The 19958-nt window shown below is 36.4% G+C and overlaps 6 protein-coding genes and 1 long non-coding RNA gene across 8 annotated transcripts; 6 read left to right on the forward strand and 1 right to left on the reverse strand.

Moving 5' to 3' along the window:
* Window positions 1–58: 58 nt before the first annotated feature.
* On the forward strand, window positions 59–1635 carry LOC104782395 (rhomboid-like protein 14, mitochondrial). The gene is made up of 2 exons (XM_010507316.2): window positions 59–480; window positions 656–1635. The coding sequence occupies exons 1-2, from the start codon at window positions 262–264 to the stop codon at window positions 1442–1444; spliced, it is 1008 nt and encodes a 335-aa protein (XP_010505618.1). The 5' UTR covers window positions 59–261; the 3' UTR covers window positions 1445–1635.
* Window positions 1636–4347: 2712 nt separating this feature from the next.
* Window positions 4348–7355, forward strand: LOC104782402 (cation/H(+) antiporter 19-like). Its single transcript, XM_010507326.3, has 3 exons — window positions 4348–4767; window positions 4860–5861; window positions 5942–7355. The coding sequence occupies exons 1-3, from the start codon at window positions 4570–4572 to the stop codon at window positions 7142–7144; spliced, it is 2403 nt and encodes an 800-aa protein (XP_010505628.2). The 5' UTR covers window positions 4348–4569; the 3' UTR covers window positions 7145–7355.
* A 4130-nt stretch (window positions 7356–11485) lies between these two features.
* Window positions 11486–13178, forward strand: LOC104782410 (uncharacterized). Its single transcript, XM_010507337.3, has one exon. It carries the CDS (start codon window positions 11756–11758, stop codon window positions 12947–12949), a length of 1194 nt encoding a protein of 397 aa, XP_010505639.2. The 5' UTR covers window positions 11486–11755; the 3' UTR covers window positions 12950–13178.
* Window positions 13179–13321: 143 nt separating this feature from the next.
* Window positions 13322–16514, forward strand: LOC104782436 (putative metal-nicotianamine transporter YSL5). Its single transcript, XM_010507365.3, has 6 exons — window positions 13322–14105; window positions 14327–14484; window positions 14588–14685; window positions 14770–14904; window positions 15002–15191; window positions 15289–16514. Exons 1-6 carry the CDS (start codon window positions 13679–13681, stop codon window positions 16414–16416), a joined length of 2136 nt encoding a protein of 711 aa, XP_010505667.1. The 5' UTR covers window positions 13322–13678; the 3' UTR covers window positions 16417–16514.
* LOC104782430 (uncharacterized) lies at window positions 13425–17038 on the reverse strand. Its single transcript, XR_767009.2, has 5 exons — window positions 16641–17038; window positions 16476–16539; window positions 14694–16369; window positions 13839–14521; window positions 13425–13648 (listed from the first exon to the last, which is right to left on the reverse strand). It is a non-coding gene; the product is annotated as an uncharacterized LOC104782430 (long non-coding RNA).
* Window positions 16671–18627, forward strand: LOC104782420 (putative ADP-ribosylation factor GTPase-activating protein AGD15). Its single transcript, XM_019246825.2, has 8 exons — window positions 16671–17095; window positions 17186–17244; window positions 17329–17419; window positions 17510–17564; window positions 17654–17744; window positions 17849–18050; window positions 18194–18350; window positions 18434–18627. Coding segments are annotated over exons 1-8 (708 nt in total). The 5' UTR covers window positions 16671–17044; the 3' UTR covers window positions 18436–18627.
* A 269-nt stretch (window positions 18628–18896) lies between these two features.
* Window positions 18897–19938, forward strand: LOC104782524 (uncharacterized). Of its 2 annotated transcripts, none has more exons than XM_010507490.3 (4): window positions 18897–19138; window positions 19227–19323; window positions 19427–19481; window positions 19578–19938. In XM_010507490.3, exons 1-4 carry the CDS (start codon window positions 19004–19006, stop codon window positions 19696–19698), a joined length of 408 nt encoding a protein of 135 aa, XP_010505792.1. In that variant the 5' UTR covers window positions 18897–19003; the 3' UTR covers window positions 19699–19938. The 2 variants fall into 2 exon arrangements, with proteins under 2 accessions (XP_010505792.1, XP_010505784.1); XM_010507482.3 differs by having other exon boundaries at window positions 18905–19138; window positions 19224–19323.
* Window positions 19939–19958: the final 20 nt, after the last annotated feature.

Consider the following 19958-nt stretch of genomic DNA (forward strand, 5'->3'; position numbering starts at 1 on the left):
GGGATTTAAGAATTAGTTAGTTAATTAGGGTTATAATAAGCGTTACTTAAAAATGTCCATTGTGGGTCCCACATGTTCTAATGTGAGTGAAACGAAACGAAGCATCTAGAGAGAATTTGTTTTCGTACAGACCAAGCTGTGCTATATTTGTATATATATATATGAATTATAGAGAAGAGTTATTAATAAGATTTCCTAATTACTTTTTGAGATTTGAGAGAAGTTTTATTAAAGAGATTAGAAGAAAAGAATCATTCATTAATGGCGAATTTTGGTGAAGGGAGAAGAAGTGGAGGCGGAGGGATGTTACCGCTTCTCGCTCTAAGCGCCGTCGCGGAGTACTATAGACTGCCGTGGAAACCACCGGTGACGGCGAGTCTTCTTGCCGCCAACACTCTCGTCTATCTCAGACCTGCGTTGATCGATCCCGTTATACCTCACATCAGTGAGGTCTGGTTCAATCCTCACCTCATCTTCAAGGTAAAAAAAAACCCAAATCCTTAATTCCTTTATTAGCCAATAGAAATTGATTGTAATTTCGACAAATTTGTACCAATTTCTTGGAAATTAGGGATTGATTTTGTTTACCGTGACCTAATCAAGATCCTCAATTTGAGATTAGTTATAATATTGATGTGTGTGTTTTGTTGAACAGCATAAGGACTTGAAACGTTTGTTTCTATCAGCGTTCTACCATGTGAACGAGCCTCACTTAGTATACAACATGATGTCACTTCTCTGGAAAGGTATCAAGCTCGAGACATCTATGGGAAGCACTGAGTTTGCTTCTATGGTTTTTGCACTTATTGGTATGTCCCAAGGAGTCACTTTGCTCTTAGCCAAATCGCTTCTCTTCTTCTGCGACTACGAAAGAGCTTATTACAACGAGTACGCTGTTGGATTCTCTGGTGTTCTCTTTGCTTTGAAAGTTGTGCTTAATTCTCAGGCTGAGGATTACACCACTGTGTATGGTATCTTGGTTCCGACAAAATATGCTGCTTGGGCAGAACTGGTTCTGGTGCAGATGTTTGTACCTAATGCTTCGTTTCTTGGGCATTTGGGTGGGATCCTTGCTGGTATTCTCTATATGAAGCTCAAGGGTTCTTACTCGGGATCTGATCCAGTCACCATGGCGGTTAGAGGTGTGACACGACTAGTGACTTGGCCCTTGAGGTTTTTGAATGGTATGGTTAGGTCTCGGAGAAGGAGGATTACAGGGAGAGGAAGAGTGGGTAGAGGCCAGACTGGGATAGCTGGACCTGGTATCTGGAGATGTCAGTCGTGTACATATGACAATTCTGGTTGGTTAAGTGCTTGCGAGATGTGTGGCTCTGGACGGGCTAGAGGAAATGGATGGTCACTGAATCAGGGACCAGCATTGTCTTCTTCTAATGATCTCCCTATAGATGAGCTGCGCCGTCGAAGAGTTGAAAGGTTTAGTTGATCTCTGGAGTGTATTCTTAGAGATGAGGAAGGGTTTTGAATGAAGCTTTGTTGAATCATTCATTGCATTAGCATATAGTTTTTTTCTTCGAATCTGTCTTCTCTTTTGTTGTTGAAGATTTGGTTCTAAGTGAACTGGTCTTTCCTGGGTTTACGAAAGCAATGGACAAAAAGAAAGCATTTTTTGAGTAATATTTGGTTAGGTCACACTGATTGAGTGATTTGATATGGAGCATTTTGTTCTTTGCTAGAAGAAGCGTTTTATTGCAAGCAGTCTTAGTTATGCGGCTAGTGATTCATATACACTCAGTATCTTGAACACATAGTGTTTCGATCTTAACCCCCATTTTATTTGGTTAGATAACACTTACGATACATACAAGAAAAGTCATAATCTTACTATTTCTCTTAGCGATACGTATGTTCAATTTGGTGCAATCTCAAACCTCTCTGCGTAATTATGGTCAATCATATCGTCTATATGATGCATATATCTTATATAAACTGTTCTGAAAGAGTTATTATCTTACTTACAAAATATTATTATCCGTAAAAAAACACCTTGAATCAAAGTAATATATATATATATATATATATATATATATATTATAAGATATTCAAATTTTCTTCTACTTTTTAATCATAATTTCCAATAATAATTTTATATTTTATTTCTTCACTTTAATAAAAATAGTTCACATAATATGATTATTAATTTATTTTGTAATTTCATTCTAATTCTAATAAACTAAAGTCTATTTTAATATAGAGTATTTTAATATAGAATTTATTCTAAAACTTTATTTTCGAACTTGACATATGTCACCTAAAGAGTTAACATCTGTAAAAAAAAAACAACTTGAATCAAAGTAATATATTACTCCCTCTGGTTTCTTTAAATTTTCTTTATAGAGTAAAAATTATGTTTTATAGTACTTGTCGTTTTAGATTTCCAATGCGTATGTTTAGTAAAAATATCAATTTTATCGCAATTATTTTAATGTTTTGACCAATAAAAAATTAGAAAATACATTAAAGAAGGGGTAAAATAGAAAATTTAGTTGTTTTCTTAATCTGTGTGAAAAAACCTTAAACAACAAGTAATTTAAAACGGAGGGTGTATAAAAACCTTAAACAACAAGTAATTTAAAACGGAGGGTGTATAAGATGTTTAATTTTTCTTCTACTTTTTAACCATAATTTCCAATAATAATTTACTGTTTCGTTTCTTCACTTTAATAGAAATAATTCACATAATATGATTATTAGTTTGTTTTGTAATTTCACTCTAATTATAATAAACTAAAATATACTATAATATATTATAAATATTTATAGAGAAATAGCTGAATACATATTTCATTTTAAGAGAAAATAAAATGTATATTTAAAATTACAATTTGATTAGTTTGAAGTTACTGTCATATATATTTATAGTAATTTTAAAATTTTATATTCAAACCAAAAAATCAGTTATTTATTCACAATAAATTCATTTTTATGAATTTACACATATTTTAATAACTTACATATTCTATCAAATATTTTGTAACTCTTATATTTATAATCATATCCATATTTTAAGGCACTAAATTTTAATTAATTACAATTATATAGTTATGTTTATGTTATTTTTTCCACCTCCATAATATTTATAGAATTCTAATGAATGTTTAATGACAATTAAAAATAGAAAAAATAATAAAAGATATTAATATTTAATTATTGCATTTTTGTAATTATTATATACTTTATGTGAGAAGTTCAACATGTGTATGATATATATATATATATATATATGATATTATTGTTTTAAAATATGATGAAATATTTAAATTTTCTATCATTTAAATTGTTCTTAATTTTTTTTGGGGATATTAGTACTACATATATATTATTCCTATATTATGAACATCAAGATGTATAGTTTTATTTTCAATTATACATATCATCCTTAAGATATGTCGCATATTTTCTATTTTGCTTTTATTTTTTATTCATTTTAAGATAAATATTTCACATGAAATTATTATGTAACTATTTTTCAATTTCTATTTAATTATTAATATTATTCTAATCATATATCATTTATCAGTACATAGTTAATTAACATATATATATAATATGTTTAATTAATTTTTTAAAACCAAATTATTATGAATTGTAAATATATACAAGTTAGGTTTTGGTCTCACTTATACTTGTATAATTGAATCATTTCCCATATGATTTTTATATATGATTTCATCAATCATCTTGGAAAAGCGTCTTTAGTTTTTGATTAATCATCTTGAATAATATTTATTTTCATAATAAATCTAAATAATATAATAAATAATAGGTAAGTTTTTTGCATTTGATGGACAATGGAAAAACTATTGAAGAAACTAAGAAATCTATATAACCATAATTGATAGAATTTTTATACAAATTTTTGAGAGATATTTTTTTAAAAGAATATTTATGTAATATAAACTATTAAATAATCATTTTATTCAATAAGTTACTAAACTCCATTAAAGTATATAACTATTTAATTTCAATTGTATTAATTTCAAACTCACACGTTGAATGAAACATTATCTAGTATACGATAATATGATGTGAAAATGATTGGTGTTTAAGAAGCTTCGGAAGGTAAGTCACCAAATGCTCAGGTATTAGGGGACAAATACAAGGTGCTTTGCAACTTTAGGACAAAAGAACAAGACAGCGATGAAAACGTTGAGGCATTGTAGGCCAGTTCGTGTATGTGAAGTAGAGATGCGATATGGTTGGAAGTTAAAGTAACTGACAATCTATAAATAGAAAAGGTGCGAGGTATATGCCCACCCTGGAGTTGGTATGTCCGCCTCAATCTCCCCTACCTATTATTAGCAAAACTATACACATTATTAGTTTTCTGTTTTTCCCTTTTATATATACTCACTTGTTGAATATAGATTCTGCTTATGACAAACAACATTAACAGAACATAATAAAATCTCGTTTTCTTTTTTCCTCTCATTCAGGTTTCATACCTCGCTTGGCAGTGCAATGAGGGAGGAGCCAAGACAGTATTGAAGGTTGAAGCAGAGTCGCGTTTCTCAACCAATCATCAATCCGTAAGTAGACCTCAACTATAGGATGGCAGGCCCCAATGTTACAGGGAATTGCCCGGGTCCGATGAAGGCAACCTCCAATGGAGCCTTCCAAAACGAAAGCCCTCTTGATTTTGCGCTTCCTCTGATCATCCTACAGATCGTCTTGGTGGTTGTGTTTACAAGGCTGTTGGCTTACATTCTGAAACCTCTCAAACAGCCTCGAGTCATTGCTGAGATCATTGTGGGTTTCTTGCAATCTCTTTGTATTTATTTATTTTTTTTTTTCTGATGATAATCACATAGCAACAGAGACTAAAATGGATGCATCTGTAGGGAGGGATACTGCTTGGACCTTCCGCACTGGGACGAAGTAAGGTGTATCTTGACACCATATTCCCAAAGAAGAGCTTGACCGTTCTAGACACACTTGCCAACATCGGTCTTCTGTTTTTCTTGTTCCTTGTTGGGCTTGAGCTTGACTTTGCAGCGATCAGAAAAACAGGGAAGAAATCACTATTGATAGCCCTAGCTGGGATCTCACTTCCTTTTATACTGGGGGTAGGTACATCTTTTGTTCTCAGTGCTACCATAAGCAAAGGAGTCCATCAGCTTCCTTTTATTGTCTTCATGGGTGTTGCCTTATCAATCACTGCCTTCCCTGTGCTTGCTCGTATCCTAGCTGAGCTAAAGCTTCTAACAACAGACATTGGACGTATGGCTATGTCAGCAGCAGGGGTGAACGATGTTGTAGCTTGGATACTCCTTGCGCTTGCTATTGCTGTCTCAGGAGATGACTCTTCTCCGCTTGTATCTGTTTGGGTTCTTCTTTGTGGATCTGGATTTGTGATCTTTGCAGTTGTGGCAATCAAACCTCTGCTTGCATATATGGGTAGACGCTGTCCTGAGGGAGAACCTGTGAAGGAACTCTATGTTTGTGTCACTCTAACCTTGGTTTTATCAGCAAGCTTTGTGACAGACACTATTGGGATACACGCGCTGTTCGGGGCGTTTGTGGTAGGAATAGTAACTCCTAAAGAAGGACCATTTTGCAGAGTTATGACAGAGAAGATAGAGGATCTGGTCTCTGGGCTTCTTCTACCGCTGTATTTTGCGGCTAGCGGTCTCAAAACTGATGTAACAACTATCAGAGGAGGGGTGTCATGGGGACTTCTAGTTCTCGTCATAATCACCACTTGTTTCGGTAAGATTTTTGGAACCGTTGGGGCCGCCATGCTCTGCAAGGTTCCTTTCAGAGAAGCCATGGCACTTGGATTCCTTATGAACACCAAAGGTTTAGTAGAGCTCATTGTTCTTAACATTGGCAAGGACCGGAAGGTATAGATTCTTGAAAGCCATGTATAAGATTTTTTTTATAAGAACCCGAGTGATCTAATTAATTGTTTTTTGTCGAGCAGGTGTTGAATGATCAAGCATTTGCGATCTTAGTCCTAATGGCATTGTTCACAACCTTCATTACAACTCCAATTGTGATAGCGATATACAAGCCTGCAAGAAAAGGAGCACCATACAAGCACAAAACCATCCAAAGGAAAGATCATGATTCAGAGCTACGGATACTTGCTTGCTTCCACAGTACCCGCAACATACCAACATTGATCAATCTGATTGAATCATCAAGAGGAACAGGCAAAAAGGGACGCCTCTGCGTATACGCGATGCATATGATGGAGCTTTCTGAACGGTCATCAGCAATCGCAATGGTTCACAAAGCTCGGAACAACGGACTCCCAATCTGGAACAAGATAGAGAGATCAACAGATCAGATGGTGATTGCCTTCGAGGCTTACCAGCATCTAAGGGCTGTAGCGGTTAGACCCATGACTGCAATATCTGACCTCACTAGCATCCACAAAGACATAATCACAAGCGCGCATCAGAAACGAGTAGCGATGATACTGCTTCCGTTTCACAAGCATCAGAGAGCGGATGGAACAATGGAGTCAATCGGACATGGGTTCCATGAAGTGAACAACCGAGTCTTACAACGAGCTCCTTGCTCAGTTGGGATTCTTGTAGACAGAGGACTCGGAGGACCATCCCAGGTTGTAGCCAGCGAAGTGGCTTACAAAGTTGTGGTTCCATTCTTCGGAGGCTTGGACGACAGAGAAGCTCTCGCCTACGGTATGAAAATGGTGGAGCATCCAGGCATCACACTAACCGTTCTCAAATTTGTAGCTGCGAAAGGAACACTGAAGAGATTTGAGACGAGTGCGCCCGACGAAAAGGAGAAAAAAGAAAAAGAGACTGATGAAGAGTTTTTGAGGGAGTTGATGAGTGATCCAAAAGGAAATGAGTCCTTGGCTTACGAGGAAAGAGTTGTTGAGAGCAAAGACGATATCAACGCGACGCTTAAGTCGATGAACAAATGCAATCTCTTTGTCGTTGGAAGAACTGCAGGTGTTGTGTCGTTGGTTCACAGTACGGATTGTCCAGAGTTAGGACCAGTTGGTCGTTTGTTGTCTTCATCAGATTTTTCCAGCACTGCGTCGGTGCTCGTCGTTCAGGGATACGATCCAGCAGCAGATACACGACCACTCGTTGAGGAAGATGCTAATTACGACCAGTCTTCCAGAGATATTTCTGACTCCACCATGTGATCGGATCTAATCAGTTTATTACAGGACGCAAAAAAAAGTCTCCCTTTCTTATTTTTGTCTCACGAAATACAGTATTTTGGTTTCTTTTTGGTTGGTACCTGGAGACTGGAGTGTCTTCGTTCTTCTTTATATTTTTCCCTATTACCACCATTAGATTTTGGGCATGAAAATCAGACCTAAATTTTCGTAATAATATTTTTCAAGTTCTTGATTTAGCACTTCTTATGTATGTCATGTCACTCGACCTAATATAAAATAGAAGCATTTATGCTCCCGGAGACGTTAGAAGTTTAGCCATTATCCAAACCTTTCCATATGGATGAGTTTTTGTCGGCAACACACGAAATCTGGACTCTACACACATCGGGAATTGGGTTGCGGGGAATATCCTTAATCTGACGGATAATCAAGGGTAGATGGAACCAAATATCACTTTAAGCTCTTACATGGACAATATATGCACACCAAACATGATCTGCCACCTTATTGGACAACTCTTTGCCGCATATATCACAATTTCAAGAAACCTTATCCATCATGGTTTCCACTGCCAACGATGTGGAATACGAATCAAACATGAGCGTTGTCAGCCAATGGAGAACTAAAAAGATGAATACATACCAATATACCATGACTTTTTTTTTAAAAAGGTCACAATCTTACATTGTTTCTAGATGAGTCTTACGTTTGGTGGTCAGGTCTTAAGTCTCTACGTAATTTGTCTCTGAAGAACAAATAAGGGAATTCGTTTTTTTTCTCCATTTCTGCTGTTCATCTATCTATAGGTTGCATAATTGCTTGATTATTCTAGTTTCACTGAAATGGTATGCATATAACTTTGTAAAAATTAAATTAGTTCAATATCATATTGCATATAAGAAAAGATGAACAAACTGATAATTGACCAAATTAATTCTAACTTTTAATATTATCAAGCAAGACATAAATTTTAGGTAATGTAAATGAACTAATTAGTAATCTTTTTTATTTTTCTTCATTTTTTGCATCTTTGCTTGACTTAAAAAACATTTTCAAGTTTTCAATGATATATAAGTATGTCTCTCATTTGTTCTATGCAAAAATTTATGGTTAGAAGTTATTACAAATCATTCTAGTTCTCGCTGTGTAGTTTTTGAGGTTACGACGGATAGTTATACAAACTTGGAACTTCAACGCTAAATAATAGTTGGAGTTACGTTTTTGGCATAAATAAAATATGAAATCATGCATACACAATTCAATAGTTGCTAATTTGTCAGCGCAAATATGCATGCATGGTCCACATGTATTTGCCACAATACTTAATTGCTACATTGCTTAGTTCATGGTCTATGGGAAAAAAGTATACTTCGAAGCGATGTTCGGTTCAGCAAAGTGCCAAGGAAAGATATGAGACGTTTTTTTTTTTTTTTTTTTTTTTTTTTTTTTGTCAAAGAAATGAGACGTTTATGCCACCGGTTTGCTGAGGATATCAAACAAGAGGTAAATGAACATATTTTTTATATTACGCGGAGTTTTCTCGAGATCTGCCTGTTGAGAGGCACAACACTGCAAAACATAAAAAGAAGCTACTTAGATTAAAATGGCACATAAAAGTAACTTCCTAATGCAACATTTTTATATATTAAAGGGCTGTTATTGGATGGATGATTTGTACATCCATATAGAATTGGAAATCATGAAAATCAAATCACATGGATTTCGAAATAACATGTTTTATCCTTAGATTTGAATCTTTCTATTTTTCACTTTCAAATCCATTGACATAATATGAATTTTGAAATCTGAAAACAAATCATAAAATGAATAACATGAAATTTTTACAAGTATTTATAGATCATAGAACCAATAACATATAATTTTGATAAGTATTTTTAAAATCAATGATTGAATAACACATAATTTTTATTTGGATTTCCAAATTCATTAAAATCAAAGAACCAATAACCCTCTCTAAATGAGATTCTAACCTAACTTGCAACATGACAACAATCATTTTAATGCAATAGAATATCATTTTGAAAAGAAATTGACAGAAGGAAAGAAAGAAGAATATGCACAAAACACAATAATGACATGCCACCTGTGAGATTGAGAATACATTTCATTTACCTCTTTGTCTATGGCTTCCATAGCAGCTTTTTGTTCGTCGTTTTTCAAAAGATAATAGACTATCGCTACATGCTTATAGCTGAAAAACCAAAAATAAAAATTATTACAAAGTCCACCTAATGAATGAAAAACAATTATCGAACTCACTCTATAGCTCTGTTATGAGTTTGCCTTAGGAGTCTCTTGTTTGGATAAGTTTTGGTAGCAACTCCGATGTGGAATTTGGGTATCCCAATATCCTACCGAGCAAAAGAACAATGTGTATTGTATAATGTGATATAATCAAATGAACTGTAAGACAAACAAGGAAGTAACTCACAATGTCTGTTGATTCCACATTTCCTCTGTTGTTGATATCGTCCCAAGTATTGTCATTTTTTTAAGAGGGCACATCATACAAAAACAGTCCACTGGTTTCATTTTTGGGGAAACAGCTAGGTCCAGATATGGGAACGAGGTGTGGATGCAGTAGGTGATATCGCTGGATGTAGTCAATTTCTTTCCCGAGTAACCAATGTGTCTTAAACTTATTGCAAATAGACTGCAACTTGTGATCTTCAAAAGTTAGATTTTGAAGATTCATCACCACCTCTGCAACAGAGAAGCCCTAAGAACATAGAAAACAATTCCGAAAATTATTGGAATCAAACCTAACAACAATTCAGATTCACAAATTATGCCAAATAAAAAGTTAATAGATATTTCCCTTAACCTAAACCATAGAGAAGCTTGTGAATAAACATAGAACTAGAAAACCTAGACAATCAAAAAATTATAGAAACCCTAACAACAATACCGATTACGCCAAGACAATTTCATCGCAAGATACAGATAAACTCACCCAAAAAGCCGAATTCATATTTGATTACAATGCTTACTGCAAATTGTTAAAATCAAACCAAAGATCAATTCACATGCCACCGTTTTGCTAAGGATATCAAACAAGAGGTAAATGAACATAATTTCATTCACATGTCTTTAATCTAATTGCTTTGAATATTTATGTCATCTGAAAGATTTTCCTCTAAATTGTTTCGTAGCGTTATGGTGATGATTTTAAAGCTCTACATAATTGACAATTTGCCATAGTGAAGTTCTTGCAACAATATCTGTACAAATGAATGAATCAGTAATTAGAAATTTACTTCAAAAATACTTGTATAGATGACTTAATCAGTAACTTTAATAGAGCAAAGTCTTCTTTCTTTCCTTTTGTCTCTCTCTCACGAATTCTATAATAGTATGTTTGAAATACATTTTTGAAATAAATTTTTATTTTCAAAATAACTACAATATATGTCATTGCTTATATCCATATCCAAACAACTTTAATTAATTCTCTCTACTATCCATATAACCAAACACAATTAAATATTTTGAATATCCATCACAATTAATATTATAGATATTTAAAAGATTTTGTCAATATTTAAATTTATAATTCTCCTATCATCTTTGTTTGATTTTATTTTTTAATTATTTTGAATAATCATATAATACATAAAGTTACTAAAATATCTCTGCATATATAATGATTCTAAATTAAAAAACGGACATATATGTATATTACTCATTTAATATAATAAGTGCGTGTTTAACGTCTCACAGCGGTTAAAATGTTTAGAGATCAATCATATTATAAATAAGATAAAAATGAATACAAATCCAAATGACTAGGAAGCTTCACCTAATACGATTCCAAATTTAAAGTTTGTATATGGTTCAATTCGATTTTTAGTAGAACTTTTTAATTAATTTTTCCAAATTTAACAAAAAAAAATTTAAATTATGATTTTTTTAAAACATATTTAGAATAACACGGTCAAAGTTGTACTGCTTGGCGGAGCAAATTTGAATCGATATTAATAAAAAAATAAATCCTCATTTTTTTAAAAAACACCAATATAAGATATATCAAATAAAACTGATTTAATTCAGACTGTATTAAACAAAAATTACGAGTATACTGCCGAATAAATATAGTAATTTGTTATTTCTCCTCCAACATGACAGTTGCCGTTAGAATACGGTTTACAAACTGAACCTAACTTTTTAAAAACCAAAACCAAACCAACTTACTTCTAAGTTCTAATATAGTACAACTTAACCATAGCTGTGGAAATTGAATCAAATAAACTAAGATAGGTTTGGCATATCTGTACACAATTTTGTCAAACCGAATCGATCGAAGTTGTAGAGAGTAAAAAACCGGAATCTCCCAAATCTTAAATTACCTCCTGAAGAGATTTGAATGCAAAAAAGGGACCACAACCGCCAATGTCACCGACAAGAGTGAAAAAAGAGGCGTAATAAATAAACTAACACATTTTCGAACAAGAGTCCATAACGTTAACATATTCACTCACACACACACATGCTGTGTAGTTCATTATTACTCTTTTCTCTCACGCTCTCTCTTCTTTCTTTAAAAAACCTCTTACCAAACTTATTACTCATTTGACAAAGAGAACAACACAACTCTCTACAAAAAAACACAACATGAGCTACACTCTCTTTCTCCTTCTGCTCACTCTCGTCCACTCCACTTTCTCTTCATTAGCTCCAACGGATCGAGCCGCCTTGGAATCCATCAGAGACTCTTTAACCGACATGCCCGGTTCAGCCTTCTTCTCATCCTGGGACTTCACAGTCCCTGACCCTTGTTCCTCCTTCTCAGGCCTTACCTGCTCTTTTTCTCTTGGCCGTGTCACCGGCTTATCTCTTGGCCCTAATCTCTCCGGTTCTCTCTCCCCTTCCATCTCCAATCTAACCCACTTAACCCAACTCATTCTCTACCCCGGCTCTGTCACCGGTCCTCTCCCTCCTCGGTTCGATTCCCTCCCTCTCCTTCGAGTCATTTCCTTAACAAGAAACCGCTTAACCGGTCCTATACCCTTTTCTTTATCATCTCTCTCAAACCTCCACACTCTTGACCTTAGCTATAACCAACTCTCAGGTTCTCTCCCTCCTTTTCTCACTACTCTTCCTCAACTCAAAGTCCTTGTTTTAGCCTCAAATCATTTCTCCAACAACCTTAACCCTTTCTCTAGCCCCTTGTTCCATTTAGACCTAAAGCTGAACCAAATCTCCGGCGAACTCCCACCCGCTTTCCCGATCACTCTCCGGTACTTATCTCTCTCCGGAAACTCAATCCAAGGCACAATCAACGCCTTGGAGCCATTAACGGAGCTGATATACATCGACCTCAGCATGAACCAGTTCACCGGCGCAATCCCTAACTCGCTCTTCAGCCCCACATTCTCAACAATGTTCCTACAACGAAACAACTTCACATCCATCGCCACCTCCAAAGCGCCGTCATTATTACTACAAGGCTCCATTGTTGATCTGAGCCATAACTCAATCTCCGGAGACTTACCTCCCGCGCTCGCCGGAGCAGAGGGTCTGTTCTTGAACAATAACCGTCTCACAGGAGACATTCCAGAGGAATACGTCAAGAGCTTAATCAACGGTACAACAAAACAGCTCTTCTTGCAACATAACTACTTCACGAGATTCCCTTGGAACTCTGGTCTCCAACTACCAGACTCTGTTTCTCTCTGTTTGTCCTATAACTGTATGGAGACTGATCCAATCGTTGGTTTGTCCACGTGTCCTATAGAAGTTGCACCTCTGCTCTCAAGACCTGCTTCACAATGTTCAAGGTTCTATAATCACAGCTCCACTGGTTGAAGATCAAGTTTTGTTTTGTTTTTTCTTCCAAAGAAAATGACAAGTTTCTTTTAGAAGCGTTATCTAAAAAAACAAAAGATGACATTTTTAGGAATTGAACCGTTGTGTCTCCTAGTGTTTTCTTAAACAAAATCAAAAGTTGAAAAAAAAAAGTTCTGTAATAGTGTGGTCCTCACGTGTAAATCAGATTGTAGTGTTTATGGGAATATATAATTTATAGATTGGTCCTTTTCTTGTTTTCTTTCATTTAATTATTGAGAAAGATATACCATTTCGAGATGAAGGAAATAAAACACACCATTGGTTTTGTATGTCTCCTTATCTTCAATTGTCATTATCCTTTTAAAAATAAAAAAAGGTATAGACTTTTTTATTCACTTCTGTGGTCTAGAGAGCACTCAAAAACACTGTTTATATATAACGATTGAAGATATTTGTTGTGTCCAAGCATGCTGGATATGGAAGATTTAAGAACTTGTAACTTAAATGGTGTTTGTGTTGATTTAGTAAACCATTAACAACTTAAATGCCAAATATAATTAGCTGTTTACAGACATACCGACAAAGAATTTTAAGTAAATAAAGTATAATAAAGCTATCTGATTTGTCAGAATGTTAAAAACGAGTCCAAGTTGACTCCTTAAGAGCTTTGATTCTCGTTCCAATAATACTCCGTCCACCATCTCTCCTCTCGTAGATCTAAGAAACAGAGAAAACGAGAAAGAAAGGATGAGAAAGGGAGATCGTCAGATTGTGGAACATGAGTTGCAAGAAACTGGTTTTAGTCCAGAATCAGAGAAAGCCAAGAACAAGTATGTTGAAGAAGAAGACGAAGATGAAGAGGAAGAGGATGAATCTGTGGAGAAGATTTTTGAGAGTAGAGAAGTACCTTCTTGGAAGAAGCAGCTGACCTTGAGGGCTTTTGTGGTGAGCTTTTTCCTAAGCATCTTGTTTAGCTTCATTGTTATGAAGCTTAACCTCACAACGGGAATCATACCTTCGCTGAACGTCTCAGCTGGTCTTCTGGGTTTCTTCTTTGTCAAGACATGGACCAAGATGCTCCATAGGTCTGGGTTCTTGAAACAGCCATTTACTCGCCAGGAGAATACTGTTATTCAGACCTGTGTTGTTGCTTCTTCTGGCATTGCCTTTAGCGGTAAAGAAAACTCATCTTCTGGCATTGCCTTTAGACATCAGTTTTTAATTGCATCTTGCCATAGTTTTTCTTGCGTGTGTTTTGTGACATTCTGATATAAAAGTACAAATCTGTCGAGTCTTTTGTACTCATCACTCACCTGCTTTCTCTCTCTTTCTAGTTATGTCAAGGTTTTTGCTTTATAATAAATGCATCTACTTGGGCATATGAAATTATTACAGGAGGTTTTGGAACATACCTCTTTGGCATGAGTGAACGAATTGCAAACCAATCAGGAGATGCTTACCGTGGAGTCAAGAACCCTTCTTTGGGTTGGATTATGGGTTTCCTCTTTGTTGTCAGCTTTCTTGGCCTGTTCTCGGTTGTTCCCCTGCGAAAGGTGGTTGGTCATAACTTTTTTGTTTCCTGCTTTCTCTCTTGTGAACCAAAAAGGAACAATGGATTTATGAGATCTTGCATTGCCAATTTCCGTGTGTTTGCAGATAATGGTAATAGACTTCAAACTAACATACCCAAGTGGTACTGCAACAGCTCATCTTATCAACAGCTTTCACACCCCTCAAGGAGTCAAGCTAGCAAAGTACTAACCTTTCACTTAACTTTATGCACTTTCAAGTCTTGAGTTCTCTACTTCTTTTTGACTCCATGCTGCTCTCTGCATCAGGAAACAAGTGAGGGTGTTGGGGAAATTTTTCTCTATAAGCTTCTTATGGAGTTTCTTCCAATGGTTCTTTACTGGTGGAGAAAATTGTGGGTTCTCCAACTTCCCAACATTTGGACTCAAAGCTTACCAGTACAAGTAAGCTCAATAAACAATTCACATAACTCGAAATTATAGAGCATTGGCTTGAACCACAATCTGGTTCCTTTCTGGTGAGAGTCTGATATACAAACAGGTTCTACTTTGATTTTTCAGCAACATATGTTGGTGTTGGAATGATATGTCCGTATATAATCAACATCTCTGTTCTTTTGGGAGGAATCCTCTCTTGGGGAATAATGTGGCCTCTTATTGAAACCAAAAAGGGAGATTGGTTCCCCGATAATGTCCCATCCAGCAGCATGCATGGTCTCCAAGCTTACAAGGCAAACTAAACTCTCCATAACATTCATCTGTTAATTCTCTCTATGAATCGCCCTGCTTGAAGTTAATTTCTCTGTACTTGACTGTTTTTTCTTTCAGGTGTTTATAGCTGTTGCTATAATCCTAGGAGATGGCTTATACAACTTTTGCAAGGTGCTGAGCCGAACTCTTTCAGGGCTATTTGTACAGCTTCGAGGCACTACAACGTCTATTTCAAGAACCTCCTTCACACTGGAAGAAGACCCTCATGCTTCCCCATTGAGCCCAAAGCAGTCTTATGATGATCAACGTCGTACAAGATTCTTCCTTAAAGACCAAATCCCGACTTGGTTTGCTGTTGGAGGTTATATCATAATCGCTGCAACATCAACAGCCATCCTCCCTAACATGTTTCACCAGCTAAGATGGTATTACATTCTGGTCATATATATCTGCGCGCCTGTCCTAGCTTTTTGTAACGCTTATGGAGCTGGACTCACAGACTGGTCCTTGGCTTCAACTTATGGAAAGCTCGCCATATTCACAATCGGAGCTTGGGCTGGCTCTGAGCATGGTGGTATGCTGGCTGGTCTAGCAGCATGTGGTGTCATGATGAACATAGTCTCAACAGCTTCGGATCTGACACAGGACTTTAAGACAGGTTACCTCACATTGTCATCACCAAAGTCAATGTTTGTTAGCCAAGTGATTGGAACAGCAATGGGTTGTGTGGTATCTCCTTGCGTGTTCTGGCTATTCTACAAGGCGTTTGATGATTTAGGTCTCCCAAACAGTGAATACCCTGCACCGTTTGCTACCGTATATCGAAGTATGGCTAAACTAGGAGTGGAAGGTGTCTCATCTCTACCAAGAGAATGCCTCGTTCTATGCTATGCGTTCTTCAGTGTGGCGATTCTCGTAAACATAGTAAAAGATAGTCTCAAGAGCAAATGGGGAAGGTTCATTCCTCTTCCAATGGCAATGGCTATACCGTTTTTCTTGGGGCCTTACTTTGCAATTGACATGTGCGTGGGAAGTTTGATACTTTTCATCTGGGAAAGAGTAGATGCAGCCAAGGCTGAAGCTTTTGGAACAGCGGTGGCTTCTGGTTTGATATGCGGAGATGGCATTTGGTCTTTACCCAGCTCAGTGCTCGCTATAGCTGGAGTAAACCCTCCTGTTTGTATGAAGTTTCTCTCTGCTGCAACCAATTCAAAGGTCGACCACTTCCTGAGTAGATCTTCTTAAAACTCAATTAAGTAATGTATGTGAAAGTGTAATGATGCTTCTTCAATTTTTCCTTTTACCTGTATGACGTAACTCGTATATAAAGATCTTTAGATTCATGAGCGTCTATCAGTTATATACACCCTACAGATCACATGAAAAAAAACCCAACCTTGAGTGGATTAAGGACACAAAAAGAGATTTTTAATGTAACCCATGAGGCTCAGACGAGAGAAGATGCTAACCTGAGCAAAATTGAGGTGGAATCGTCGATTGTGCTCAGTAGATAAATCGATTCTTCCGATTGGGTTTTCGAAGGTTTGAGCATGAGTGATCAAATCGGGTTTTCGAGAGCTAGGGATTTGAAAAAATCCATCCTTTTTGCTTTGAGCCCTTTGACTCCATCTTCGATTAAAAATTAACAAAAATAGAGGGATGAGGTGTCGCGGTGACAGATATAAAAGGGTTACGAGAAACCGTCACTTCTCCTTCTCTCTCTCTCTCTCTTTCTCTTTCTCTTTCCCTCTTCTCTCCTTCAAATCCGTTCTTCCTTAAAAATCAATTTCGCTCTCTGCTTACAAACTTGGTTTGATTTTTCAATTGCCTCTCTGTTTCTCTCCCTCTGTTTCTGTGAATATCTTTCATCAGAATGAACGGGAAGGCCTCTGTTTCCAAGGAGCTCAACGCCAAACATTCCAAGGTCCCATCTTTTTTTTTTTCTTTTTCCTCTCATTCTTTTTTGATTTTGCGTCTGGAAGGCTGAAAGGTTAGAGATTTGTGTGGGTTATAGATATTGGAAGCACTTTTGAAGCACCCAGACAATCGAGAATGTGCAGATTGTAGATCAAAGTAAGCATTATTGATGATAACATCTTCTTAATGATAACAAAAATGGTAAGAGCTTGTGTTGTTGGATCTATCTTTTATTTACAGGGCACCAAGATGGGCAAGTGTGAACCTTGGGATATTCATTTGTATGCAATGCTCTGGAATCCATCGTAGCCTCGGCGTCCATATCTCACAGGTTCCTCCTTAAATCATCTCTCTTTTTAATTGATTTGTGTTGAAGATGAATCATACAAATTAGTGTTACTGATGAATTTTCTGAAAACAGGTAAGGTCTATAACTCTGGATACATGGCTTCCAGATCAGGTTACTTTCATGCAATGTAAGCTCCTCTTTTTGTATATAATGAAACTCATTCAGTAGTTGAATTCATCATAACAAGCCCATAATGCTTCTTATTTTCGGGTCTAGCTACCGGTAATGCTAAGGCAAATCGGTATTGGGAATCAGAATTGCCTCCTCATTTCGAGAGAAGTTCAAGCGACATGTTTATAAGAGCCAAGTATTGTTTCTTTACTATGCTAGAAAGTGTTGCCTTTGCTGCTTCCTTCATCTGCTTACAAGACAAATCTTTTTTTCTTCTTCTTATGTTTGTATGTGTTTTAGATATAATGAGAAGAAATGGGTTTCACCTAAAGGGATTCAACCGGCTCCTATAGTTAGTAATCTAAGCTGCAAAGTTAGTCACTTGGTAGAGAGCGGATATAAGCCTGAAACTCCAAAGAAAGCTAGAACTCTTTCACTTGACGAAGAGATCCTTCGTAATCATGTTCTTACAGCAACACCTCCAGAAACAAGAATTCGCGCGGTATGTGGTAGTATCTCACAAAGTTCACTTCCTGAATCCAAAGAAACTTCATTTTCATCAACATTGATTTACATGCCTTTGTTTTGTCCTACGGCAAGAATCAAGAAACCTTTTTTAGTAAGATCTTGCGTTATGTAATGCAGGCTTCGGTTGATATGAAGGAGAATGTATATGATCTACCTCTACCAGTGGGGCTAGAAGTTAAGAAACCAAATCAAAAGAATGAGATTTTCTCCAACGAATTGAATCAGAATAGAAGAACCACCATAGCACCACCATCAAGCTGGGCTACTTTCGACTGTAAGGCCAAGATTCAGGCTTCTCTTTTTTTACCTTATGTGAATTTTTTGAGGTTTTGATTCTTAATCTCTAATGTGAAACAGGAAGAGAATGAGATGAAGTTTTTGGAAACAAATCATCATGTGGGCTTTATAATATAGTCAACAGGTTGGCAAAGATGGGGATGACAATGGAAGTTGGTTCTGTTTTCTATTTTTATTCATTTATAATCCAAAATTGGTTGCTTGTAACTAAAGCATTTTTTAAAAATACAATGGAAGAGGGGACATCTTGAGTATATATTTGACCTAAGAAAGCAATACAACTCACCAATGTGTATATTATTTTGAATTGCTGGAGAAACATCAATTGGATTGGTCCATAACTCTCCATAACAACAGTAATGATTTCAATACTCAAGCATTTAAGTCACTTTGAAAGTCATTGACTCATTGTTTTTCATTTGGTTTGGTTACATAATAGAAATCGAATAAAATTGAACCGAACCTGAAACACACTAAATCAATCTGGTTTGGTTAATATGGCCACGGGTTTATTAAGATTCAAAAAGGCTTAAGAGAGATGGGCCTTAGGCCCGAGAGAGGATCAGAAACTGGAATGAGGAAGAGGAACAGAGCCATTGTGGTGTCTGGTAGACTGAAAGAGTGACGGAGATGGCGGCGCACGCGTGTCTACCTCCCCCGGCAGCGATGGCTGTCCGGCCAGAGGAAGGCGTTCCAAATTCTAAACCTACGCAGAGCCAACCTAGGCTCTATCTCACCAAACCTTCATGGAGAGTCAGAACTCAGGTGTGAAACCAAAAAACCTCAATTTCTATATCTCTAGACTTTTGATATCTGAAATAAGAGTGCTAAGGGGGTATTCGATGTTTAGCAGTCCGGAGCTAAGACGTGTGTGAAGAGAAGGGAGAAAGACCGATGTGTAATCTGCCATGGAACTGGAAGAGTTGATTGTTTCAACTGTAGTGGGAAAGGTAATGAAACAGAACTTGTCTCTCTCTGTTTCTTAACTTTTAAAAAGTCTCATACAGAAACTTGAATTCTTGCTTTTTTTTTTTTGTGATAATATGATTAAAGGGAGGACTAATTGTGTGGATGTGGAAATGCTTCCAAGAGGAGAGTGGCCCAAATGGTAACATATTTTGAAGACAAAAGATGTTCTTGTGGCTTTGTATCTCTCTGATATATTTGATTCAAGAACTAAAGAAGTGTAAAGTTTTGGTCACAGGTGTAGGAGCTGTGGAGGGAGTGGATTAAGTGACTGTTCTCGCTGTCTTGGCACTGGAGAGTACAGATACATTATGGGTTTCCGCTTCTTAAACCAAGAAGATGATGTTGATCCTCCATAACGATTTGCTGAAACCTTTAATGATTTGTGTCCTTGCCAGTTATTGTAGATGTTCAATAGCCTTAGTTAATGTAAATGGTTGCTCCTGCCTTGTTGGTCATGATTTGTAATCTTCATGGTCATCATATTTCAAGTGAAGAGAAATCGCCACGTCTTGTGTCTTTCGAGTCCACAAGTCCTTTAGTGTATACTACTTGTGTCGAATAACCATTGGTTGAAAAGCTTCATACTTCAGAGTCAATTTTAGTTTTGAGCTGACTA

Source organism: Camelina sativa, chromosome 1, assembly GCF_030686135.1.
Source record: "Camelina sativa cultivar CO46 ecotype springtype chromosome 1, ASM3068613v1".
NCBI classification, from domain to species: domain Eukaryota; kingdom Viridiplantae; phylum Streptophyta; class Magnoliopsida; order Brassicales; family Brassicaceae; genus Camelina; species Camelina sativa.